At 39.7% G+C, this 27961-nt stretch overlaps 1 protein-coding gene, 1 long non-coding RNA gene and 1 pseudogene across 5 annotated transcripts; all 3 read right to left on the reverse strand.

The window, feature by feature from the left end:
• Positions 1 to 1020: 1020 nt before the first annotated feature.
• Positions 1021 to 18633, reverse strand: LOC110978629 (uncharacterized). Of its 4 annotated transcripts, none has more exons than XR_015425884.1 (6): positions 18560 to 18633; positions 8265 to 8343; positions 7853 to 7920; positions 7488 to 7582; positions 4777 to 4918; positions 1021 to 2593 (listed from the first exon to the last, which is right to left on the reverse strand). It is a non-coding gene; the product is annotated as an uncharacterized LOC110978629 (long non-coding RNA). The 4 variants fall into 4 exon arrangements; XR_015425882.1 differs by having other exon boundaries at positions 7488 to 7585; XR_015425885.1 differs by lacking the exon at positions 1021 to 2593 and adding an exon at positions 6291 to 6708 and having other exon boundaries at positions 4783 to 4918.
• Positions 15037 to 16485, reverse strand: LOC147798600 (uncharacterized; annotated as a pseudogene).
• Positions 18634 to 19142: 509 nt separating the features above from the next.
• On the reverse strand, positions 19143 to 27945 carry LOC110978614 (MAPK regulated corepressor interacting protein 2-like). The gene is made up of 6 exons (XM_022233737.2): positions 27584 to 27945; positions 27311 to 27386; positions 24898 to 25046; positions 22793 to 22843; positions 22195 to 22257; positions 19143 to 21883 (listed from the first exon to the last, which is right to left on the reverse strand). Exons 1-6 carry the CDS (start codon positions 27633 to 27635, stop codon positions 21816 to 21818), a joined length of 459 nt encoding a protein of 152 aa, XP_022089429.1. The 5' UTR covers positions 27636 to 27945; the 3' UTR covers positions 19143 to 21815.
• Positions 27946 to 27961: the final 16 nt, after the last annotated feature.

The following is a 27961-nucleotide window of genomic DNA, read 5'->3' on the forward strand; positions in this document are numbered from 1 at the left end:
TAATTTGAAAAATTCAGACGTTTCCATCCTAGTAGAATCTTTCTCCAAGTTATGGACAACATAATTGAACTTTTACTAGTTTAGTGGCACGTACATGATATAAAATTGAACATTTGGAAGTGCAAGTATTGAAAGGTTTGCAAATATATGCTTGACCTAAAATTTACTGAAATACATGCAAGGTCTAAATATTTATATATCATTATTATATATTGAAATTTCTCTTTTGTTATTTAAATACATGCAAATGTGCTGTGCCCTCTGACCTTTTTTGAAATTGCGCAATCCTAACCTTTAAATATAAGTTCCGAATTGATTTATATCAAGAGGCCTGTGGCCTGGTGGTTAGCTAGCTGGCTGCCAGGCCAGGGGATCCCGGTTCAAATCCCGGGGTCCCCGGAAAAGGAGGTTTTTTTTTTTTTTTTTTTTTTTTAACTAAGTTTTTTAACAAAATTGTGCATGCCCACCTGGAATTGAACCCAGGTCCTTGTGCATAGCAGTTAGTGTCCTTAACCGCTATGCCACGGCACTTTCTTGAGGAAATGTGCTCGTTTCTAAATGTTAAACCTTCCATTGTTTGGACTTAGAATATTTTTCAGCCAAAATGTGTACTGGAGATGGGCAAGGGTGGAAGTCCTAGGGGCTGGAAGTCTGAGAGCTGATAGAAGGGTAGAGTGTGGATGGCTGAGGGCTTTGGAACTATCAGTATTAGAGCTCTGAGGAGCCCATGGGGTGGAAGGACATAGCTTCTTAATGTTCCATATTTGCTATTGGGTTTATTGTAGCCCTTATAAGATTGAGACTAAAAGGCTCCAAGAGGGAACTTTATATGGGGAGCTTGCAAGATGTTTAAGACTGGCAGGGCTTCCATGTAGGATGAGGCTGTAATGTAAAATCTAAAGATGGAAACAGATGTACCTCAGACTCTTGGAGTGTAAACATGGTCCAGATTAGGAAAAAGGTCAAATGGCTAAGTGCTACAGTTTTACACATAGATATACATGTACAAACAAGTTGTTCTGCTAGTTTAAATAAATGAGCATTTATTTCTTTTGCAAATAGAAATTAACTGGTTATAGCAATAAATGATTGTTTTACATACAAAACATTTTTGCAAGGTATTTTTTCAAATGAAAAATTTCATGTCAGTGCTAAAAGGTCCTTAGAATACACGAAAAGGTGTTTCGTGAAAAATATTGTTTTAGACATTTTAAACAGAATTGGTTAAAATTTAAACATGTTGGCTGCAAAAAACTAGTTTTATCACTAAAAAAAAGTTTTAATCTAATATGTCTTTCGTACACGGAGTAAGGCCCATAGAGTGTTTTCAAAAATTACATTTTGCAGTAATGACCTTTCAGCACTGACTACAGTTTGCCACTTGCAGTTTTGTGATAATTTTAAGTGAGAGACTTTTCTAATGCTCTGGCAATGTGGATGTACAGCTTGGAAAAAATGCACATAGAATTTAAAGATGAAAAAAGAAATTGACCGGAGTGGGATTTGAACCTGCGACCCCTGAAACATTGTACCAGTGCTCTACCAACTGAGCTATCCAGCCCAATGTCAGTGGTTCTTCCCATTTTACTATATCTCTGTTCGGGGGGCGAACTTGTTAAAAGTGAGGTTCAGAATATAGCCACTGGGTTGACTGAACAGTGCTGGTATTTGGCTGCCTGAATAGGAACACCATTCAATATTTAAAAATGTGCAATTTTTACAAGCTTTTCTCCTCAAAAGAAGTAGTATCGAAGTGTCTACCGTTTTTCCAAATGGGAATTAAGTACATGCACATGAATATTTTTGAATGTGCATTAATTTGATTCAATGCATTACGATGAAAAGAAAGAAATTAAAGGCAAGCAATAGTCTTTCTTTGAAAGCAAACAGACCAATTGTCTATTCAATTTAAAGAGTACCTCGTAAGTCATGAATAATGTGGATGTAAGTACAGTACAACGTCACTATACTGAACAATTTGGTATACAGAACATGCCTCTTGGCTCCCAAATTTTCTGCGCACTTTTACTGAACATCACAAGTTTGCTTGAAACTTAAAAAAAAAAATTTGGCCCGATGACAGTGACTCGAAAGTTAAGATGTCAATAAACTCCGAAATTGGAACGGCCACGTTATGAGCCAACAACAAAACAAGCAGCCACACAAGAGAATTGATTTACATGAATAAGAACACACAAATATGTATGTGTATCAACTGACATTTCAACATAGGAAATAGCACCCTCTTTTTTTCTGCAAATTGCACCCTCTTTTGCTAGGACTCCCCCCCCCGTTATGGAAATGGGAACATTTTGATTTTAGGCCAAAGAAAATGCGACAATTGTGGCAAAATGATGTACATGTATGTGTTTCACTTTAGGACATTTTGAGAAAAAGTGATGGAGGCGAGGACTGGCATCTATCGGAGTTACTTCCTCGCCTTGACATTCTCATGAATTATCTCTGTGAAGTCCCATAGGATCTTGTCCTCCATCTTCCTTCTGTCCAGGTTGAAGGAGGCGAGGGTGCTCTTCTCATCAGCATCATGGTCTGCTTCTCCTGGGGCATACCCACAGCTTTCATAGGAGGAAGTCTGGGGAAGAAATCAATCACAAAGGAACTAAGTTGCACCAGAAATTGAGACACTTCTTCAAAAATTACAGGATCCTTGTACACTCCTTGTTTTACACCTTTTATTTCATTAAAAAATGTTATTGTCTATTGCTTTCTCTCCATTTTCATGTCAAAAAAAGAGTTATGACAAGAGGATTCCTTTGACACTGTTGACCTATTACCTCCAAAAGCATTTGTGAATTGTACTCTTTGTTAAAAATATTTGTCCAGTCAATGCTAGCCCTTTAGGATTTAGTGAATCAAAAGTGACATTTTTAAACACTTAAAAGGTCTGCTCCCTTTCCTAACAAGTGAGGGCGCTGTTTTACAGTAACACTGTAACATCAATCAGGGAAGACCACAACCCTAAAATATCTAAGGACCAACAGCTCCTACAGAAGTCAACGATTGATCCTGTAAGTGTGGGCAGAAATATTTCAACAGTGGTCACAAGTCTGTTGAGTTGATCCTCTTTTAAACAAGAGCTATGAACTCTTCAATTTTTGTCCATATTCATTGCTCACCTTCAAAAAGCCTGAACAAATCCTCATAATGTATGTGAGTTTAATTTTTAAAAATGTTTTGAAAACAGTTCTCAGTGCTCTATCAGATGAAACTTGAGAAAATATGTTAAATTTGCTTTCAATACATCCACTAAACAACAGGAATTTCTCTGAATTTCACATAATGTGCACCTTGGCTTCTACTAATGGCTTGTAATAATGGGCAATATTAAGAGGAAGAAAAAATAAACAGTGCCGGGTTAGAACTTGAATGAAAAGATTAACAGGGCCAAATAATGTTAGATGGACAATTGCCACAGTTGCCCCCAATCCATCTTCTCTAGTGTAGAGCAGTGCTGCAGAGCAAATCATAAAACCCCAGGGGACAAGGCAGCCATTTGCTCATCATTATTAAAAATGGAAACTTTCCTTGAATTATGCCCCTGCTGTTGTTGGTCTAAAGGTATTTATGCCTATGATTAGACACTTCATTTCATGAGTTTTACTATTAAAACTATGAAACCCAAATTGCTCTTTGAACTTGTCTCAGGAAATGTGGACTAATGATCAATGGTAATTTATCATGAAACAGCAACGAACCATGAAAGAAAAGGAACTTTAGGCCAGGGAATTGTGAACAATTCCAGTACAGTGGGTGCATTCAACTAGCTTGCCCTGGTTACAAGGGTTTAACCACTTCATGCCTGGGCATTTTTCAATGTTGATGATGCGGGGCCGGCATGACTATCATTTTTTCCATTTTCAAAATCCTTCAAAGATTCATCATTTCATTTAACGGTCATTTATAGCCGCACAAAGTAATTTTTAGGCACTACTCTAAGTTGACAGGTGACCTTCATTGACGCCTGAGTATTTCAGCCAGGCCTGCAGCCTTGTAAACAGAGCCCAGATTGTGCAGTGTTGTATAACTGTCTTTTGTTCACGAACCTGCCTCAGTGCACTGCTGACCTCTTTTCAATAGGGGCCAGATTAGCGTGCAGTGGTGCTGTGTGGGTCATCCCTGCGGTGGTGGAGCGGTGGTGGAGCGCTTTTGTCCCCAGTGGTAAACCGCTCGCTGTCAATGCCCCAAACCCTGGTATACGGTTTCAAAACAAGGCTGGATTATCACCACTTTTGAGAGTGAAAAATGTCGGTAATGCCCAGCAGCCTGGTCTTTTGTTCGGGGTACAGTCTTTTGTTACAGGGCCCTGTTTCCTTTGTCCAAGTTCGGAGACCCCGGCCACGCATATAGACCATATGTCTCCGATTCCGGAGTCCCCGGCAGGAAGTGGTTAACCTCATCCTTATCATCTTGCTTGGTTGAGACAATGCACACTACCATCCCTTGGTCAGGGTTGCCCTAAAAGCTAGCCACAAGCACCTGAGGGTGGATCCAAGACCCAACTGCTTTTTCGAGGAGCAGGAACAAACTTGATTCTGGGGGCCAACTTTTTTAATTTTTAAAGTCGTTTGAGGAGTTAGCTACATTTTCACTTTTCAAAAGAAGGGAAGTAAAATGGACCGAAATATCCTTTCATTTTTCAAATGAAAACAATTTTTGCTCCTTTTGTGGTCATAATAACCCCAGTTGGCCCCTTCTCCCTTTCCCAGATTCATCCTTGCAGAAAGCCAGCAATGATATGAAACACAGGATTCTTACCTGTGCTATTTATGACGTAACCTGCCTCTTCACTTTGGAGATGTCATCGGTCAGTCCACTGGCACCATAACACTAGCCAGCCTCAACGTTCATGTAGGCAGCCATGGCAGGACATTCACCTGGCAATGAGGCCTTCCCAAATCTAAACACAGGGAAAAATGAAAAAAAAACAAGAAAAAGTCACCTAAAGTTTTTCAGTCCACTGTAATAATAAAAATTTCCCTAAATGACCAAAACATCTACGTTTCAACCCATCAACACAGACTCTAATTGTGGGTCGCAGTTAAATCCGTAAAACCATAGGGTGCTGGGGAGTGCAGGGTGTAACAGGCTGGGTGGGGTCAGGGCCCAATTTCATGGGGCTTCTTAACACGGTCAGAAGAAAAATCATGCAAACTAGCAGAAAATGTGCTAACCTTGAGCACTATTTCATGGCAGTGCTCAGGGTGGTTGTGCTTACGGTTGCTTGCAGATAGAGATTTCTGTTGTTACATCACTAAAGTTAAGCAAATCTTTCCTCCCAGGTTAGGATGCATTTGGCTGTACTTACTGTTTATGCTATGCATGAAATATGCAGAGCCTCTGTAAGCGTGAAATCATGTGCTAAGCAGCGCCGAGAAATTGGGCCCTGATTGTTACAAGCAAGGTTCCACGAAATCTGAAAATCAAATTCAGTGACCTTTCCTGCACTTTCCAGAACCAAAATATGACAATTTCCATGGCATTTAATGTCACTCTGCACAGAAATTTGTTTGGTATAATAAACGGGAAGACTGCCATTGGCACTATAACCACCATCAAAATTACCCTTGTACAATCTTGATTTTTCCGACTTTACCGCAGACCAATTTTCTGTGAGTTCTCCATAACTTTCTGGGACAACTTTTTCCCAGGATTTTTAATGACTGTGGGAACCCTGTACAAGGATAAATGGGTTAAAAGTACTGTACAGTCTATCATTTGCAGCTATTTAAAAGGTATCCAAAATTGTTAAAAAGCATACTTGGTGATAGAGGACTACATTCTGTGAAAAACTGTTCTTTCTGGCAAACGGTCATCATGAAGAAACAATGATTTCAAGCAGGCACCTTCTCAGTTTTTGGAAAGTTACTATTAGAAATGCGTGCAAGTGTTGACAAGATTCACAGACACTAGCAGTTTCTATAATTCATCAGTTCAGGGGGTGACAAGGTGTAGCTGCATTCGACTGAATATGAGAATGTTTCTCAGATGCTGAATTTAGGTGCAATTTAAAACACGACTCAGCCACTTTTGATCTGAAATCTAAGTCCTAGAATAGTTTTCTCAGAATATGGAGCATTCACTATTAAGCTGACACTTCATCTTCATCAGGTTCATTCTTGCGTTCCCTTCTTTAGACTGAGTAATTTTGTTGCTTTTCAAAGGAAAATAATCCACAAAAGAAAAATGGTGGACTGTACATGTACCTTTGAACAAATTGTTGCGACAACCAAAATCATAACTTTCTTGTTGGAAATCAAGAGATGGCTTACTCTACTGGGGAAGTGATGCCAGAAGATGAGCCCACAGGCAGGGGACCAACTACGCTGCTATCGCTTTACTCTATCAGGCCAGTGATGCCAGAAGATGAGCCCACAGGCAGGGGACCAACCACGCTGCTATCGCTTTACTCTATCAGGCCAGTGATGCCAGAAGATGAGCCCACAGGCAGGGGACCAACTACGCTGCTATCACTTTACTCTATCAGGCCAGTGATGCCAGAAGATGAGCCCACAGGCAGGGGTCCAGCTACGCTGCTATCGCTTTCCTCTATCAGGTTAGTGACGCCAGAAGATGAGCCCACAGGCAGGGGACCAACCACACTGCTATCGCTTTCTTCCATCAGGCTAGTGACGCCAGAAGATGAGCCCACAAGCAGGGGACTAACTACCCTGCTATCACCTTGAACACCTGGTAAAAATACAGAAACAAAAAGGAGCAGTTATGTCTGTATACATTGTAATAAATGTACTTTTTAGCATGTCCCCAGCAGAGTTGCGGTTTTGAGGCGATGTCCAAAAGGCTGAGGCTGAGGCTGTGGCTAGATGATTAAAGCCACAAGTGAATGGCTTCAGTCATTTGCCACAGACTTATGTAATTCTGTCAGGAGAGATACCCATTGACTGCTTTTTCAACTTAACAAATTGCGAAAACTCTAGCTGTGTGAGTGGAAATTTCTTGAAGAACCTCTGAATTTTACCCAAAAGAGCTGGTGGGAGGGGTGAGGGAATCTACCCCCTTTAACATATATTTCAATATTGTCCAGGTGCATATTGAGAAGCCTTCTGGAGTTTTTTTAATAACTCTTTTTGGTCATTCCAACACCATTTTTGTGAAAATCCAACATACCATTCTTGCACAGCACCTTTTTTTTTCTGAGAAAGGTCAACCAAGAATGTATACTTTTCCGCTGCCATTCCCAACTTCCAAGTGACTGTCAAACCATATGACAGATTGAGATAACACTTTAATGTTTGTATTGAGAAGGAAAGTCATGCATACAAAGTTTGTAAAAAAAATCCAGCATTGGACAGCCCAATTCTTGGGGGATTGCTGCTGGCTGTGAGGTGGTCCAATATAACCAAGCTCTTTTAGGGTTATTATGTTAGAAGTACCAGGGCCAAATCTACCTACAAAAATTGATTTCTTCACAGAGTGCAAATATGACTGACAAGTGACAGCTTTTCTACCTGCTGTTTTCTCCATCCACTGTTCTTGTTCCTCATCACTGTGAGAGTGGCTGTCACTTGGGTCCTCACTGGAACCCGAGTCTCTCTTGAGCCCGCTTCTTGAGAAGAACAAATAGGAGATAAAATATGAACGTCATCACTGACTCTAGGTGTTAACTTACACAGTGAGTGGTGACTTCATCATAAAATATTGAAAAAATGAACATAAAATGTAAACAGTATCTTTCCTTAGTGGAAAGCTGCATTGAATAATCAAATTTGTCAGACAAAGGAAGTTACAGTACAAAGGTTTTGTATAGAATTGTTTGTTTTTGATATCTAGGGCCTTTTTACACACAGTCTTTGGACAAAGTACATGTACTTACCTTCACTGTCTGTGCTATGGCCAACATCAAAGTCATCATCATTTTCTGTGAGGCCAAACTTGTCAGAGCTGTCAAAGTGCAGACAAAGTAACGATTATTTGGCAGCAAGATGTAAGGACAGCACAGAAAGACGGTGGTTCCTGGAAACCTTTCTGAATACTAAATCATCCCCAGAAAAATACATTCTCCGAAATTCTACGGATACATCAAGTCCCATTTGAAGCCAAAGAGGCTGGGCTGGGCTCTACCTTCCTCAATCTTCCACAAATCTCCTGGTGGATTTTGAAGGATCTGGGAAGGTTGGCATTAAGACACATCTAATAATACGGGGGAAATGAGTAAACTTGCAGGAATGAAGTTCACCTTCAATCCAGCTTGTCATTAAATAACCAGATGCTGGGAAGGAACTTACTCAGGTTCTGTGCTCTCCACTGATGCTGCCCACTCATTGGCCACTCCTTGCTCCATCATCTTCTGTTGATGACTTCCTCCTACAATAAAAACAAAACAATGCACCCCTTCAGCTTTTACTGTTGTCACAACAACAACATCCTTCATTTATTGTTGAAGCCCCCTAACTTTGACGCAGTTTTATATTTTCGCCTCCAGTGCCTTGCCGGAGCAACAGTTTTACCTCAAATTTCAAAGTAAAAGAAATTTTATCAAACTCCTACTAGTCTAATTCAAAACTCCTGATTTTACTCACCCACTACAACTTTCCAAACAAATTTTTATTGTAGTTCAATTTTCCAATTTTTTTTTCCTTCAGTGCAAAATGGACACTTCTAAACTTGCCCAAAAATTATTTCCTAACAAAATTTTGTTTAAGTGTATGTAAACTGAGGTAATAATATCAAGCAGTGTTTTTCACAGCCTATAATTAAAGCAGGGCGGCACATGATACCAGTGCAGAGCGCAAAGCCATTACGACATGGGGAAATTTCGGATTCTACACGTAGATGTGCTGTGGTGCAATCTGAGGTATTTCCTGGGCCCTTTCTCCAGATTCCTTGAATCAGATTTCCTCATGTTGAAATGGAGGCAAGACTATTACAGGGAGATCATCAAAAGCTGATCTTTTCTCTGGGGCATTTTCTTTTTTTACTGAATCTGAACTCGCCATCTAGCGGATGGTTTAGGGTTACATGTACATGTACGTAGGCCTACGTACATGGGTGCAGTACGAGTGGATAATGCATATGTACAGTCGCTTCCCTAATTCTGGATCTCAAAAATAACTCCATGGTCAAATTCCGGCGAAAAAAATCCTATAATTCTAGTGAATTGTGGTCATGCAGTCGTCCACCTTGTATATTGGGAAACTACAAAATTACATGTACTTTCATAGTATAATTCTAAGCTTCTACTCTGGACTTATGGGATCGTCAGAAGTGACAACACTTCTACGCTAGTTCTGAGTCGGTTTAACTGATTCCAATTCCAATTTTTTTCTCGTATATTTGAACGTCAGCCAGAGCCATTGTAGTAAGCTGATTTTCTAATTAAGAATTTCTAGATTTCAAAAAAATTAGTTCATAAATAATAATTTCCGTGAATTAACGAGTGACACTTGTGTAACATTTGACTCAAGTTTTTCAGCTGTACTGTGAGCAATCAGCAACTATACCCCATGCTGTTGACAAACCCATTACATTACATACATGTACATTTCTGTTACACCCACTTAGTTGAGTTCGCAACATACGTGTGCGTGCACTTACATGTATGGTGTAATCCACAACGAGGGAAAATATGCATTTAGTTTTTGGCCAATTTACAAAAGAAATGGAAACTCCAAAAGTCATTTTGATCAAACGTACATTGGATGCTAATGTTTACAGCACTGTGAAACAAGTATTTGGAATCACGTGTACAGAATAATGCATCGCCTGGTATTTTTTGGTTGATTTTTTACTTTCGTGATTTTTAACAAACCGTTAAAAAATGGCAAAGTTCGAGACAGAAATCTAGCTGGTAAAACTTTCTTTTCTAGATGTTTTCTGCAATAAATTTTGTAAAGGATGCTTTCATTTGAGGCTGAGAATAAGAACATGGTTGATGGAGAAAAGATATTTGCCATTGCTACAAGGTTTACCCCAACAACTATGCCTACAGGATGTTAAGTCACCAATCTGTGTGACGCCATGTTTGTTTATACAGGGTTTCAATGCTATCTGTTTTTGGAATCCAGCCTCTGAGGTATCATGACCGGTGATGCAAATTCAACTTTTTCAATCAAATTTTCAAGTGACAGCCTACACGTATAGCTCTTGAAAACTGTGTAATTAACTCCGGTTTGTAGACTTTAAGACCAATCTTATTTTGAAAAATTGGAGGGTTTACTCACACATCTCCCATTTTCTTCCCAACAATCACATTGTACTGAACAATCTGTGTGCATCACACATTCAGTGCACATGCAGGTGCCAATCATGGCCAATTTAAGGTCAGTTTGTCCATATATCGAGGAGGGGGTGGAATCTTGTCATTATCACATGAGTGGTCTCTGAGTTGTGTGACTTACATGTAAGTGATACCATCAGGCCAAGTGCTGTGCTAGCTGTGACTGGTTAAACACTGCCACCTCCAAAAATAGTCAAAATGACATACAGAACTAGCTCGGCTATACTGGCCCTTGGCTGTCACTACACGTGCGGTATGGTGCAATCGTTGGGAAGAAAACGAAAGAATGATGAGGAAATCCTTAGTGATTTTTGGTGTAAAAACCTCCTTAGCCTGGGTACCTCAAGCTCAATTGTTGCTCTCATTCTCAAAGAAAATTTTGATTAAAAAAACAGAATTTGTGTCACTTATCTACCCCCAGAACTGAAGGGTCCAACGTCCACCCTGCTTGTAGACATCGGACCCAGCACAGACACATGACAGACTTCTGGCAGTCTGCTGTAACATGTCACGCTACAGTACAAACTTCAACTCATTAAAATGTAAACTACTAAGTCAATTATGGGACCTTTCAAAATTCCATGAACAGAATGTATTTGCATGATTCCTTGCAAATCCTTTTGTACTTGGACAATTAGCCTACCTTTACAAACATACCAAGGGGCGTTCTAAACATTGTCGTGTCGTCCTGTTTTCCCATTTTGCACCGCGGCACCACAGACATATAAACACATAGACCGCCAGTCTTGCACAGTAAAATAAAGTTAAAAATCAGGGAGAGGGGCTTGGGCCAAGTCCTTGTAGCCATGCAAGTTCTCATTGTTCGAGTCCAAGTCCAGAAGGTCTAAGTTCAAGTCCGAGTCTTTGCAAATCCACTGATTTCCACAGCAACTGACAACTTAACACAGAAGTACAAGTATATCGGGAACCAAGTTTTTCAAGTGCCTGGCCTGCCCAAATTACAAGGCTCTTGCACATGTCAGTAGGCCAATATAGGCCGAAATAGAGTGCACATGTATGCAATGTTAGAATTCTGAAAATACATGTACTTTAATACAGGTATGCTAAAGTGTCTTGATACTAGCTTGGAAGATTTTTAGTAGCCTATTCGTAATCTCAGTGCACAATGCGCTGTGGGTAATATGCCGCCATTTTAGAAGATAAACAACGTGTTGCCACTGGAAACAATGTGGTCGTGCCTTTTGATTACAGCAAAATGGTCAACAAACCTGTGTCATTGATGTCAAAATTCATGAAATTAGATTTGTCATGAATTCTGAAACAGCTAGCCCACGTTTAGAGGAGATTCAGCATTAGAAAGTGCCAACACTGAAAGACTTTCTGAGGGTAAAAGGACTAAAAACTACAGGACGAAAAGCTGAGTTAAAGGCATTGGCGTACAGCGCTGTACAGTTTGGCATACAGGAAAATCCGGACGAGGTAGCAAAGACAGACTGAGATCATTTCAATATGCTAAGCTTCTGCATATCAATGGAAGAAATCCACCAGATCCCCTGGTTGACTTGACCATGAGTGGTTAAATGAAAAGAGTGGAGTGAGACATTGGCCACCAGTGATGAGCTACTTTTGAAATTGCGGAGTGCCTACTGAAAGAAACCCCTAGCCCTTGTGTATTAAAGTCAGCCAAGTACACGTTCTGTTCGGAAGGGACAGAGAGCAGGAACTCTGCCACAGTGATTGCTTACCGATTATAAGGAAGTGGATCAATGAAGTGTTCTACCATGCTGTCACACTACAGAGTAATATTTGCTTTGTGAAAGCAACTAGCACCCAGTTACAAGCCATAAAGAGCATTCCACACACTGTCTGGGTTGCTGTGGAAAAGTCTTCAGGCAAGATCTACAGCACCTACTGTTGTGGCTTTGCCGGGAGAGTTTTTGTATTTTTTATTGTAATTTTATTTTGTATTAAGCGGTAAACAATATATCCCAGGCTAATTAAAATGTGCACTATGCAGGCCCACATCCTATTCACTCTCTCTCTCCCCCTTGGTAGCTAGCGTAAAGTTGCATGAGGGCCTGGCAAATATAAATTTTGTAGATGGGAGCACGATAAGTATCCCCACATTTTTTGGTACTCCCATCATGCATCATGTTCTAGTGGAGCGGGACAAGTCTTTAGTGGGAGGGGGGAGCAGCTACACCACTGCTGCCCTTTTTTGGGACAATTTCCTTGGTGCAAGTTTAGTGTATTGGTATACAATTAAGTTTTATTTACTTTATTTTTTTACTTTACCCAGACTTGGATCGACATGCAACCACGTCACTGCCTTGATCTTCAAGCTGGGCCATGCATTTATGACTGGTGCTTCGTCTGGAAATGATATTCCTTGTACATGTTGTACATCTCAAGCCTGTACATGGAACATCTACAGTGGGGGGCTAGCTCCATATTAAAGGCAAAACCAGTGTGTGACATGGAATGGGCAAAACCGAGCAGTGAGAAAGGAGGTACAGTACATGTACATGTATGAGCCGTGTATGAAGTGCGCACTTTCAGTTAGGCCAAGTACACAATGTCAATTGATTGTCATGTTTTTCAAAATGAGAATGAGAGTCTTATTTTTTTTCCAACATAACTGCCAAGAATTTATTACCAAAATGGCTGGGGGCTGTTTATTTGATATCCAGCTGGTAAGTAGAGTCAACTGCATTTCATTAATGTTCGCTTGGTTTTTGAAGCTTTTAGGGCAATATAAAAATGAAAATCATTTAAAAAACAACTGCGGCCTCAGTAAAGGATGTACAGTAGGTGGGGAGAATCAACTGAATTTGTATTTGTTGGCTTTGCTTTAAGTATCTTCTGAACACGGTAATCAGTTTGTATTTTTTCCCGGAAAAAAAAACAATCAACAGAGCAGTAAGAAAGCTCTTCAACCCTAACATTCCTGAATCCTCCAATTTTAACAAGATGACCGCAATGTCAGAGGGTCTTTTTGATGCAATGTATCCAACCTGTAACGACTCCACAGTGTTCAGGTATCAACGCGACAAATATGTAGATACTCCAAGCTACCCACCACAAGCAAACGTCAATTTGAGACATCACATGATTGTATCTTACTCCCTAGCCTTTCAGAGCTTGCTGCATCAAAGGAAACTGTCTATGCTCTTCTAGAGTCTTTACCGTCCTTCTGCTGAGATTTAGGTTGCTAGAGAATGAGACATGTGGGCAAGCTGAAAACAATACATGTGCATGGGTGCAATATCGTTCTGGATTGATAACTGCTTCTGCAATCAAAAGGGTTGTCACAAGAAATGCAACAATGCATGACGACAACTCATCATGCAGCAAGAATCCAGATCACCATCAAAAAAGTAATGGGCTGTGGACTTTTAAATCCAAATACTCTAAACCTAAGGTACAGTGTATGGACGATTGACTTAACCAGTTGCAAGGAAAGCTTATGCAATGGTTCAAAAGGAGAAGGGTCATCCACATTTTCAGGTCTCAGAATGTGGAATCTTTGTTCATCCACAGAAGGTGTTCCTGGGTGCTTCGCCTGATGGGTTAGTTACTTGTACCTGTTATGGGCTAGGATTACTGAAAATAAAGTGTCCCCACAGCATAGCCATGGAAAAGCCTACTCCTCCTAAAATGAAGACAACTAAACTGAAAAAAATGAGTATTTTTTCCAGGTACCGTCACAGATAGGGGTCACAGGAAGGGAGTGGTGTGATTATTTTGTTTTACAACTGGTGGTTATCATTTGCAGCAAATAGATCTAAAACAAGAAAAGTGGGCATTTTTCATGGCAGAAGCTGAACAGTTCTTTAAAGAATACATTGCCCCTGAACTTGTCCACTGCAAGATACAAAATCTTCCTATATGTGATGTACCAAGCGCCAGTACAAGTACAGCAACAGTAACTGCATCACCTACACAAAAGGACATTCCCAATGTTGCAGGCGGTACCTCCGGAACATTGCAAATAAGTAGTACCCAAAAGGACTAGGCAAAAGAGGGTCAAGAAACCCATGACAGGTTGCCTGTATTTGTGTGCCATATGCTCCAAGATACAAAAGTGAGCAAGACATCAAAGGCCAGTCAGATGTCTGCATAGGCTTCCACAGTTGCAGAGGGTGGTACCACTGGGTATGTCAAAACATAAAACAAAACCCAGATGGTGACTGGTTTTGTAATTTTTGTCTGTGTCTTTAGACCATCCCTACATACCGGGACTGCCTGTAATCCTGGGGAAAGAGAAATGCCTGTTGAATTTGTCTTGGGCCCAATCTATGTCCAATCAGCCCACACGATTTTTTTTCGGGGGGGGGTAATGGTTTCTTATGCTGTCACGATTTTCCAGTGTAAATTTAGACATCTATATTTCTGGATGGGAATGTGGTGTTAAAAATTATTTGTATTAAACGCACTACGGCTCTTAACTAACACATCTTCTTGTTTGCAAATAAACCCTTGAAAGTTAAATGGCATGGTGAACTAAAATATTTATCTTTGCACATGCAAATTGAATTCTCTAAAACCTTGCTAAACTATACAGCTCTGATAGCCAGTGTCTGTATGACTGAAAACTTTCGATTTATGTCCTTTTGCAAGAGGAAAGTCTCTCAATGCTGGTTTTTCCCAATGCCAAACCGCCTTTAAACATACATGTAGGTACAGTGTGGAGGTTCTTGTTATCAAATAAATGACCTTTTAAACAGGTCAATTTAAAGAAAGATTTAACAATTTTTCAGTGTACAATGTATATTGTCTTTGTGAAGATAACAATGAAACAAAAGTAAAACAGGGTAACTTTTAATTGAAAGTTTAAGTCAACTAGTGTCTACAGCCATGGAGTTAACTAAGAATTAAATACAGGTGCATGCATTTTAGTATTACTCATAAATAACTGCACTGTTCTGATACATAAATGACTGCAACTGAATGCTTGTCCCTGTAGAAATGGATACAGCAGGATTAAACCTTATTACCTGACCAAATCAGGCTGTAAGTTCACCAGAGCTGTACAAATTGATAACATGTCATCAGTAGAAGGTGTAAGAGTAATGGGCAATGTACCATTAACAATTTTGAAGTCTTTCACGCAATTGATAGCACATTCAACATGAATTCTCAAGTTGGCGACACTTTTTGTTTTTTGGACATTTTCTCTGGTCATCTGCCGATTTCCCTGTGCTGCTGGAGGTATCTCCAAGGACGCATGACAGAGTATTAGAACTTCTTGAATGGGAAAACCTGTCTGCAATTAGCATGTCACCGGGCTCAATCAAGAACAAGAATCCACTGTTTCGAACTATGAAAACATGAGAGGCCCGTCCACGATATGCCTTCGAGAGGAATGAGATTTGTCCATTGGGTGTCATATCAACAAGCATGTTAATTGTATTGTGCTTTTTGTAATCAGACCAAGTGGCAGCCTGCAACTCAAGTGACCTAGGGCGCTCAATGAAGAATTTGGTGCAGTCAGTTATGCATCGCAGGTTATGTTTTTTCCGAAACTGCTTTGGCATTGTTTCCCGTACTGCTGTCCTAGTTGGCCCTACTATTAGTGGTTTTAGAATAATGGCTAGGACTCGAATCCATGTAGCAACAATTTCTGAACAAGAACTGTGTTCAATTCCAAAAAGGAATAACAAAAAACTAATGGTCAATCCCATTTTTAAATGTGCAACAGTTGATGACGGGTGGGAGGTGCACATTTTGCTGCAACTTTCCGCTGCTGCAAGTAGCCCATATGTCAAGCTGGGTCAGGAAATGCACCCGTTGCACCTCCCTCTGGGAAGTGTCTCGAGCAAAGTCTGACATGCTTCTTATTTACCCTGTTTTTCTGCATCTTGGGGTCACTCCTTTGGATTACATGTAGTTTGTTCCATCTTTGGCACGCAGCAGAATCTTTTATGTTAGTTGGGAAGGGGAACAGTTTAAAAGAGCGGTGGGCAATCACGGCCTCCAAGTCCATTACAAGTCCCATGTTTTTGCAGTTCTCTGACTTCCACTCTTCTAGCTGAAAAGTGTCATTATTGTTTTACGTCAAATGAAGTGGCTATCGTTACGGCAGTCCTTACACAATTATCATTTTCTATCGTTACGGCACTGAACTGCACAAGTGTGATGAGGTAGCTGATCATCACCACAGTTTATATATTTTAAAATTACCTGGATCGCTGAACACTTGTGGCCAAGTGGTCAAGGTGGAAGGTTTGGAACCACTTGTGTGTGAGTTTAAACCGGCTTGAACTATTTTTTTTTTTTTGCCTAGAGGGATTGTAGGTCAACTCGCCCCCTGGCCGACTCGCCCCTTACCAGCTCGCCCCTTACCAACTCGCCCCCTGACCGACTCGCCCCCTAGCCGACTCGCCCCTTACCAACTTGCCCCTAGCCAACTCGCCCCCTTACTGACTCGCCCCCTGACCGACTCGCCCCCTAAGTTTGCCAAGCACGTATGGCCGGCCCATTCACATTTTAAAAAAAAATACAATCAGTCAGAGATGGAATCGGTGATTGCTGCCCTTAAAAATAGGTTCTGGGGTTTGCAGCTGGCACTCAAAGTTGAGTTTGTTTAAAGCTTGGTGGATATTCCCTTTGTGTGAAATTGGGGGTAACAATATTTTTTTTTTATATTGGTAAAACTAATTCAGTATTATCGTGTGTATGGGCCATGGCGCAGCGTTTCCTGTGTATTGTCTATGGGATTTCGTGCGCCACAACACCAACACCCTACCATATTAATTAACTTTGCGAACTATTTCAGATAAAAAAATGGTACATATTAGGCATAATGCCCGGTGACGCAAACCTACGGAAGTGTTAAGGAGACATGATTTATGACAAAGGGTGTAACGGTCGCTACACACTGTCAGGTTCCGATAGCTTCACAGGATGCATTTATTAGTTCACAATTAATACTAAATACTGGTTTATTCGACGAGTACAGTCATCAAGGATCAAATTGTCGATCGGCCATATTGAATTATATCCCAGCATACACTGTCGGTGTCATGACGTCAGGGAAAAACAGTCATGTCATCTGGTGCCCGTTACTTGTAAACAAATTAAGAGCACTTTCAGAGATATTCAATTCCAAAAAAGGGATAAAAATTACGCAAATAAAAAAAATTAATAATGGGGCGTTAAAAATTGACATTAGTGTACAATGTACCACTATGACTTTATACATCACACAAAAAGCGTATATCCAAGAACCTAAATCAATTTTCGCAGTATATGTGAGGTCCCGGTCAAGTGAATTAGCAAAAAAACACCATAAGTATAACTAACTAACTGGATATCGGGTCACTCCAAGAAGATACAGTCACATACCCAAATATTAATGGGACGGAGGGTTCGAAGTTGTTGATCCTGAGGGTATGTTGGATGTACAAATAACCTAATCAGACAGTGGACGTAGCTTAGGAAGCGTTTGAATAAATAAGTGATTAGTGGTGATGTCCAAATATCCATCACCGTCCGTGAGTCGTTCGTGTCGCGTCGTTGGTTAGAACCATTTTTTTTTTAATACATTGGGCCGGCCACATTTGGTTGACGTTCTGAGGGGGCGAGTCGGCCAGGGGGCGAGTTGGTCAGGGGGCGAGTCAGTCAGGGGGCGAGTCGGCCAGGAGGCGAGTTGGTAAGAGGCGAGTCGGTCAGGGGGCGAGTTTACAAGGGGGTGAGTTGGAAAGGGGCGAGTCGGTAGGGGGCGAGTCGGTCAGGGGATGAGTTGACCTGACACCCCTAAATTTCATGCTTTATACCCTAATTGTTTTTTAATGTTGGTTTCTAATTGTATAGGCCTAAGTAGGAATCTTTTTTTCTTTTCTCATCGGAGGCTTTGGAGGATTTTTAAAGGGAAATAAAGTCTGAAATCTAAGCTCATGTTGGCACGCTTGCACAGTTGCAGTGCTGTAATGATCGAAAATGGGAGGTGCGTTATTTCCCTCCAAAACCAAAAAAAAAAACCCTGTTTTCTTTTCTTTCTGGCAGTGATATGAAAGAGGACATCACCAACAACTTGTTTAAATAAGTTGTTTCAAAAAAGTAGAATTTGTTCCCTTACAATAGGAACAGGGTGCTAAAGGCAGTGAACACCCATAGGCCTAATTAACTGAATATTTTTTTGGTCTACCGCCGTAGGTCTACCGCAGTACCGGTTTTCGACAGAAATTTTCATCGACTCCTCAACTCAAGTTCAAGCTTTCTACCCCATTCCACACAAATTCACTCTACACAAGTCAGCATCATACATGTAAATGATCGTCTAAATGCAAAATTACTGCTAGAATATTTCCAAACTCTGTTAACACTAAAAGTGAAACTTACCTTGTGTCTCTCCTGTTCGGCCACGTGGAAAAATGCAGTTATCGTGAAGCTACGGGAGTATGCGCGCGCAGGCGCCCAACATTTGCGCCCTCTCTTGGCCTTTCCAAAACCATGAACTTGGCCTAGTTTATCAAAGTTCTCCAACTACATGTACATTAACTCATTATATTTCATTACATATTGAGTCTTTATTTATCACGCTTCAGGGGCCTTCCGCTTAATTTCAAGAGCCCCATGCATTACATGTACATGGAATGTGTAATATCTCACTTTGCAAAACCTCCTACTTCTCTGATTAATTAAGTTTGTGAAAGCTGGTATCCTTTTTTAGTGCAGTGCAATGATCTTTTTTGTGCTAACTTTTCGGTGGTAATAGTATTTTGAGATATCAACAACTGACGGTAGTTCTGCACTTACAAGCGGCGACGGTTAATCAGAGGCCACGTTAGTAAGAAACTATACAGAGTGTTTTTCTTTTAATTTTGTAATGATGGTAAGGTGTTCGCTTACTATAAATACTGGCTCAAAGGCCAAAAATCTGCATTCTTTTTGACAATGAAAACACAAACACATGAAACGCACAGTCAGTGGTTGAACTTTATTTTCAGTAAACAGTTACATGTAATAGCAATCAAATGGGACATTTCATTTCAAAATTCTGTTAAAATAATATCAATTCCTTTTAATTGACAGGAAACATTTAAAATCCGAATATCTTAATTTATAACTTCTTAAAAAAAATCCTGCGTGTGTAAATTTTAAACAAGTACACACATTTTGATACACATTCAATTTTTTTGCCATCAAAATCAATGAATATTTTATATCCCCAGTCAACCAGAAAGGCATTTTCAATAAAATTAAGTCAAACCTGTTCACAACACAGAGACCCTCCTGTAAGAGCGACTCTACTAATGACGAGAAAGAACAAATTGCACAAATTTGTTTTCACAGAACCCTGGGCATTTCCCAGTTTGTAAAACACTAAACAGGTGCTTATAACCACCTCCATGTAATTGGATTAGGAAGTACGAAATATAACATTTGTATTCCGACTGTGCGTAATCAGCGACCTATCAATACTTAATCACTCCAAGAATCTTGCTCAGAAACTAAAGCATGCACGTATACAGGCTCAGGAAAATTTTTTAAAAGGGAGAAGACAAAATCTGCACACTGACACAGGGTTGTTTTTGGAAAGGCACTGCATCCCAAACCTCTTCTTCTGCAGAACAGAAAACTCATGAGAGCGTCAAGTCATGAAATATATTTGGATAAAAAGCTTTCCTGTGAAATTCTCCAAGTGTAAAACATGTTTTTCATAGAAATACTTTCACGGTTAAAGTTTATGTCAGCCAAAGTAGCCCACAAATTCACATTATACAGATGTACATGAACAAAACGCAATGGATGAAGTGTACCCCTTCTTCAATCAACAAATATAAATTCTTTTAAAATCTAGAAATCATCCTATGCACATGTGTATCGCTGTCAAATTTGACAACTGGGGGATGTCATGTTATCAACCTATACAGGTTTGTTCTCTTTTTTCTGCATGATCTGGTAAGCCCAACACCTAACCCAACCTGGTTGAAGATAGAATGGAACCAAATGGCACATTATATGCCAAGTTATCAGCATGTACAAAGAATATGAATAAAAAACGAGGTGAATTGAACCTGCCAGGGACAAGGTTAACTTTTTTAAAGCTTTTGAACTTTTCCAAGACAAACACAAAAAACTTGCCAAAGCAGATTTCCAATGAGATATGCAGCCACATACATGTACAGCAGGCGATGTTCTAGACAGTAAGGTACTCGGAAGCTGTCACAGGATCTCATACAACCCAGTGCCCCTGAGAAAAGACAACTGAACTAACAAGTAAAAAACATGACACTTGGCAGTTCCACAGCAAAACATCCGCGTTATTTCTCTTTTCTGAAAACACAATTCCCAAAATTATTCTTTCGTGACTGAGTCTGACCTGAATACACTGTTCACACCAAGGCTGTTTTACCAACTACTACTCATTTATAATCACACAACTAATAAGTTTTGTACAACTTATAGCTTAAAATCTGTTCAACTTTTAAAATATACACGTTATCTATAAGATTACAGGAAGATTAGGTAAAAGTAGGGCACACACGGTTGGAAGGCAGGATGGGTAATTTTACTTACAAAAATGCAAGGTTGTGCATTCCAATACTTTTCCACCAGTCATGCCAGTGCTGTAGTTGAGTGAAAGTTCTCATGGGTCCAGGGTCCAATATAATGTGATTCACCTTCAACTCCCAGCCTACATGTACTCAAACAAATCAGATAAAATCCCTCACTTCTGTCCAGTCCAGTGGTTGATCTGTAATAGACTCTTCAACAGTTCTGCTTTTTATTTTGTGAAATCCAATTGGCCACTGTCATAATTTCAGTCACCACTTTGATTGAAACCTGTAAACGGTCATAACTACGTATCGTGGAAAAATTGAGTTTTCTTTCCAAAGAAAAATTTAAATGAGCCATTTCAGCTCTCTTGGAAAGTAAACTTTAATCTGGATGAAGTCACAGAAAGTGGCAGAGAGGAATGTGAATCCACTGTGACTGTGGCCTCTAAAATACTGTTTGCACTCCATTGCTGGCTTTGTTATCCACCCTATTTGGTGGTCTCTGTATTCACCAATACATTTATTCTTAGATATTTAGAAACTGTTACAGGCATGTAACTTAGTTACTGGCTTACATGTACATGTAACTAAGGGGGGCACACACACCCTCCGCTGAAGACCTGTACCCCCATGTATACCCCCACCACCACCACCACCACACAGAAATTAGAGGAGGAAACAATCTGCTGACGGTCAGTGTTTTAACTTTAAACAAGCCCACTGAGTGCCCCCCCCTCCGGAAAATGAGGCCCCTTAGTACCCCTCCCCCCAAAAAATCTTGGCTTACACCTCTGCTTACATGTCACCTTGTGATCAATGCTACAAACATTGGAAATGGTAGTCGAGTTGAAATGTATCACTGGCAGACAATATTTCAAACCATTAAACCAACCCAGAACCAAAAATTGGCTGGATGTTATTTTCAGAATATCATTCATGCATTTACAATGTCAATCACGTCAGTTCTATAAAGACTTCTCTGGGTTTCACCAACATGCACAATCAATCAATTTCCCAAAAGATCAAGAACACACACTTTTCAATAGGGTTTTTTAAAAGATAGACTTTACATGGAACATGTGCAAAGGCCTATGTTACGTGGTATCCTTTTTGTGCATCATGTAGGCCAGCTGTTCCTTCTCCAAATCCATGGGCTCAAAATCTGCAAAGTGACACAAAAGAAAATATGACACTTACTCATAACTTTGAGTAACAGGCATGGCAAGGCTTTGAAATTTTGATTTCAAATTTCATTGAAATGAAATAGTGTGATCTAATAACCCAGAAAGGTCACATATTACATGTGCATGCTGGTTCACATGCGTGATTTGCACAGTGAACTAAGACACGTTTTCAACTGAATGAGCACAAAACCATGATTAAACAAGAGACAAATGCACCTGAGGGTATGGTTATGCAATAAGTACATTCCCTCACACTGTTTGCAAAAAACAATGAAGCACTGGAACTTACTTTGAAATAATGGGTGTTCCCTCTTGTCTAGATATTCCACCGTGATTGGTGACGTTGAATCAGCTGGGAAAACAAAGTTCATCAGTTAACCACAATTTGTGACCTTACTGACTACATGTACAGTGAATTGAGTACACTGGGTACAGTGCACAAGAAAGCATGTGTCTTTCCATGAAACTGGGAGGCACATTTTGTGACTGAACACATGAGGATGGGCGCAAGAGGTCTGTCCGAGTAATTGAACTTGCTGTGTTTCTGTAATGTCGGTAATAGATCTACCAGCTGTTCAACAATGTTTCAGTGCATTTTAGCAGCCAAGTAGCATGATATCCTCAAGAAAAACTTGTTTCACATTCAACAGCCCCCAGCTGTGGCACCTTTTTTGTGCATTCCCTATAACAATATCAAAAAAACAATGAACAGCCTCTGAGACACCAGCAATGCAAAAACACTATTCACGACTGCAAGATTCTTATAAAGGTCTCTGACTCAAAAGTGGCTCTGGTGACTTGCGACTCCTTTTGTCAGAATGGGTTGCACAGGTGTACTAAAGCCAGTAGAGATGGATTGTGAAATCTGAATGAGGCAAGCAACTTACCTCTTCTCTGCTGTTTCCCCTCTTGGATTTCAGCCTTTGCTCTGTTCCATGCTGAAACCGAATCACGAACTCAGTATGATTCAAATGTTAGAATGTGCAGGATTTTCTTTCATAAATCTAGCGAATCGCACAAGTACATGTAGCTGTATATGGTGTGCAAACATTGTTAAAATATTTTCAGCATCTGGTATGGACTGGGTCACAAATGAAAAATGGAATATACCTATGTAGTGGTAACTGAACTACATGTATTTATCAATAACTGAACTATTTATCAATAACTGAACTATTTATCAATAACTGAACTATTTGTCAACAATTTGGGTCAAATTAAAAACATGTCAGCTCTTTACATGGCATCTTCTATGAAGTAACTGCCTTTTTGTTCAGTTAACATTTTGAAAAACCAAATACCATATTAATATATAATATATATGTTAGGTAAATTAATAACTCTAACCATGCCAAATCAAACAAGATTCTATTTGGTGTACACTAACCTTGATTGGTGTACATCACATCAAATTTATTGGACCTTCCATCAGATACTACTGGCCATTTTTTGGCATTTCTGCATTAACCCCCTTAAAAAGTTAACCCTAATTAGCCAAATGTAATTACATCTACAGCAAAGTACCTACACTGTATATACCTAAAAAGTTGGGAAAATTGTCCTTTATCTGTGTGCCTCACAGCATAAAAAACTTACCCAACTTCCATATTTTCAGATTTTTCTACAAAGAATTGTACACTCTCAATTATGGAGAAATGCAAGTGCTATATAGCAAATATTAGCAAATATCTAAAATTCCTCTTGCACAGTATACTGCTATCCTACATGTACCATTTTTGGAAATTCCTTAAGTATGCACTTGTTCAATACAACCTAGCCCCTTAGACTAAGACTTCATGGTCATATAGCAAATGATTACATCCTGAGAGCAAACCGCATTTTGCATGAGTCAAATGGTGAGTTCATAACCGAGTAGTTCATCACAGTCATAACTACAATTTCCTGCTGTGTGTGGCTTTAGTTTCCACAGCGCTTGCGCAACAGTCATAAGGTAACCTGCAATGCGACTGCTACAACTTGGTCATGAGTCAAAAGCAAACCTCATCAACCTAATTTCTGTGCCCTTCTTCAAGGGGGAGGGGTTATTTTGTTTCCTTTCTTTTTACAGTTTCTATTTCTTATTTTTAAATCTTTTATTTCTCATTTAATTTTTTTGTAGAATGCCTTATGTCCAATTTTTTTTCCATTCTCAATTTTTCCCCTGGGTTGCTCTACTAGAGTACAACAACCAAGAAGGTTAACATGAATTAGTTTTAAAAAGTGCTTCCACCCTGTAGCATGACGATTGATGAAACCACGTTTTGGTTATCCACAGAGCAACACTGATCAAAGTTAACATGACAATAGATAGCTGATATCAAGCTTTATCTTCAAGGAGTCTTGAATCCTTAATTCTGGTTGGTCAATCCATGGCAACAGACAGTGTCTCACATTACATATTGTAAAATCTAAGATATAGTACACAGCATGTATTAAGCTGTTGTAACTCCACGGCATGCTATTTTCTGCTTAAGCAAAACCTGCAGCAGCCAAATTCACTGTCAAGTCACAGCATCCCATGCTGATTGTCACATGCATTTAAATAATTCTAGCACTCACTGGTAAATAACATTTCAGAATTCAAGTACAAGTAGCGTCCTTGTCTGTGTTACTATTTTTTGACATGCACAAGTTTGGTAAATTTTATTTTTTTATCTATTTCCTGTACAGTGCACATAATTCCATCTCCTGCATGTCAAGTTGAATTCAAGCAAGAATTTGCTAGAAGGTAAATTTGAACGAGTGGTACATATGGGACAGATCATGTAGATGCACTACTTTATTCTGTGTTCCACTTATACTTGTGTATAAAAATACTGTGACTCATAAAACTCATGAACAAAGATGGTACAACAAAGTTAAAATCTCTCGTTTTTCTGTGGTCAGTCCAATGAGCACTACATGTGGTTTAAGTGTGATATAGACTTTTGCTTGGTAATCAAAAAGAAGGATAAGGAGTGCCAATGAATCAGCCAGCGTAAAATCAGCTTACCTTCACTGAGCATTCTGACTTTCTCCAGGTGTTCGGGAGGGAATTTGTCTGCAGGTACTTCAAGCTCAACAGTTGACCTTTGGTTGTTACTTTGCCACTTGGCAGCTGAGCTAGGACTGTGAAAGACTGGCTTGGGGGAGGAATGCAAACTGTTGGAAATACAAGAGCATGATTTCTATTTCAACTTTTACGATTCAACCTTGAGGATATTTACTATCAGGACTATCATTACAAGAAACAAGTTTTCAAATACATGTAGTGAGTACATGTACATGTGTCTACAAGCAACAAGGTTGAAAAGTGGACACGGTACATGTATAATGCTGAATTATGAAACTTGTTACATATACACACCAAATGTACATATTCAGTTAAATTCAGTTCAGTTCTTTTATCCTAATCACATAAAAAATGATACTTGGTTATCAAATCTTTCCATGCAAAGTTATACGATGTTACTTGATTGAAAGTGCTGATCAATAACAAGTCTGAAATATCTCATGCTCACATTTGTTGTGACTCTATTGCTTAGCAGTGAGATTTTGACTGAACAAAGCAGAGCTCAGATTGAAATAGATGTATTGCCATGAATCATGATATCTACATTATAGCATGCTGTATCTTGAGATTTGATCACTGAAACTTGGAATATCACTGCAGTGGATCGCAGGCAACTACAACCTGAAATTATAGCCTAATTTTGGCATATTACAGAACTGCATGTACATGTAGATGTAGTCATATCAGTAACAAGGATTGAACAAAGACAAAGGAATGGGAATTGTTTTTATAACAGCTAATTTGAACAGCTTATCAACTAACTTGCTTGACTTGAGACTTACTGTCTGTAATACTGCTCTACCAAATTATTGGGTATTTGGGATCAACTATTCAATATTCGTATAATTACATGTATTTCTGAAATTAAATTATTTGGAGGTTGAAATAACAGCTGAAATTAAACCTAACCATGCTGAACCCAACAAGGTTATGCAGGATTTCAATGGTCCCTAGGGGTTAGGGTTAAGAAGGGAAAAAGAGTACTTATTTTGCTACACAACATGTAATGTGTGAATTTACAGTTGATGCACACATTATACGCTGGCAACAGTAAATATGGCCAAAAAACTACTCTTTTTACAAGTATTTTTATTTTGGAAAGAGTTCCCTCCTGACAATGACAAATCTGTTTTGTTTGTAATTTTATGGAAATTTGATACTACTGAATATTTAATTCTTTGATAAACTTGAAGTTGGATATTTGAATACTGAATTAATCGCATTCACTCTGTCTTCCCCTGTAAGGATTTGACTTCAATTTTTTAGCACACTAGGCACACCATGAACGTATGAAATGTCTCAATTTCTTACCAAGCTCATGATTAGCAAATCCTAAAGGTTTGTTTCTACACTGCTGATTGTATGCTCTGCTGCTTTTGTCCTAAAATTGAGTGGGAATATGGTATGTTTGCCTTACTTCCTGAACAGTAAGGCATTACTCCATAGGCCTCAATGCACTCCACTTTTTGATGGTTCCGCACACTATGGCATGTGGTTAGTGAGGTTCCCTGACCACAGATTTCCCAGACGTCTCTATATATAATCTCTATATATAACGAGAGTAGTTGGAATTATCAGGACTGGTATCCACAGCAACATAAACATTCGTTAAGCAAATGCGCTGCATCTGTTTTTGTCACGTGACGCACGGCCACAAGAGAAAGCAGATGTGTGCGGATCGTCAAGGAATGAGAGATGAGGATGGTAGGAAAAAACCTCATTTTTTGCCAGTAATGTAGGTTAAGTACTACCATGGAGGAAGGACACAGAAGGAGTTACAACTCTGGCATATCAAAGTGCTCGATGATCATCGCCGCCCGGTCAGACGAACAACAGTAAACATTCCAAAACTTCCTGGTTACTGCCTTCAGCTTAGCCAGACAATTGGGGCCAGTAATATCGTAGGAATATTTGTAGGTTTTTTGCAATTAACCAACATAAAAAAATCATGGTATAAAACATGAAATTTAGAAAAAAAAAGTCCAAGCGCAGATTCAAACTCACACACCAGTGGTCCCAACCCTTCCACCTTGACCACTCGGCCACAAGTGTTCAGCGATTCAGGTAATTTTAACATACATAAACCATCGTGATGATCAGACATGTCATCGCACTTGCCCAGTTCAGTGCCGTAACGATATAAAATGAGAAATGGGTTACGACTGCCGTAATGATACTTGATAGCCACTTCGTTTAATCATTTGGTTCAGTTCTGGGCCTAATGTCGACCGGTAAACAAATTTATTGTCACTGTAGGCCAAAAGGTGATTCTTTCCCGAATTTTCGATCGTTTGAATAGCAGGTAGGCCAAGGCCTAAATGTTTTGCCATTGCAGGATTTGCCCGGTGCTTACCTCATGCCGTTCACACCACCAGCAAATTCTGGTCTACCGTCGCGTGATGAATCTTGATCGAGCTGTTGCGTCAGAACTGCAGAGAGAGTAGGAACGCATGATCATGATGATGGCCGAGAAGATTACAGCCGACAGGCTTTATACCGCAGTGCCACCACCTGATTACGTAGGCCTACTCAACTTTTCTTTTAATGGCTAAGTAGTAAGACATGTAAGAAAAATGCGTCGACACAATTGCAGGTTAAATAACACTGAATAGGTCAAGCAATTTACCTCTTCTGTTGTGTACGTTGAACTTGCTTGGCCCCTGGTGCACTTTATACATGTTGATTTTACCATGAAAGTCGTCTGCTACTGCCAGCTTCGTCCGCGATAGAATCACACTGCGTGAGTCGAGTGCTCATGCCTGCGCCTACTACGCAATTTGATTACGCTATGCTTTTGGGTTCTGTAGTCAAGCGCTTCTCAGTGCAAAGCTCATTACACGAAGGAGAGTCGAGGTTTCTGTCTTCAAAACAGAATCGATTCTATTGCTCGTTAGCTTAGGTTTACTGTATCGATAACACTTACCGATGTGATAAAACAGCTCAAAAGTGCTTGATATTGCATAGCAGACAAACACACCGATTATCGACTACCGCAAGAGCAGTA

The sequence above is a fragment of the Acanthaster planci genome, linkage group LG07, assembly GCF_054643075.1.
Source record: "Acanthaster planci isolate LZ-2023a linkage group LG07, COTS_SCS, whole genome shotgun sequence".
In the NCBI taxonomy this organism is placed as follows: domain Eukaryota; kingdom Metazoa; phylum Echinodermata; class Asteroidea; order Valvatida; family Acanthasteridae; genus Acanthaster; species Acanthaster planci.

Excerpts from the sequence above, each read along its gene's own strand:
- LOC110978614 (XM_022233737.2), bottom strand. The coding sequence starts at position 27,635 with ATGTATAAAGTGCACCAGGGGCCAAGCAAGTTCAACGTACACAACAGA. Across the intron at positions 27,387-27,583 it reads CAACGTACACAACAGAAGAG|TTCTGACGCAACAGCTCGAT; the intron begins GTAAATTGCTTG and ends CTCTCTCTGCAG. Across the intron at positions 22,258-22,792 it reads GGGGAAACAGCAGAGAAGAG|CTGATTCAACGTCACCAATC; the intron begins GTAAGTTGCTTG and ends TTGTTTTCCCAG.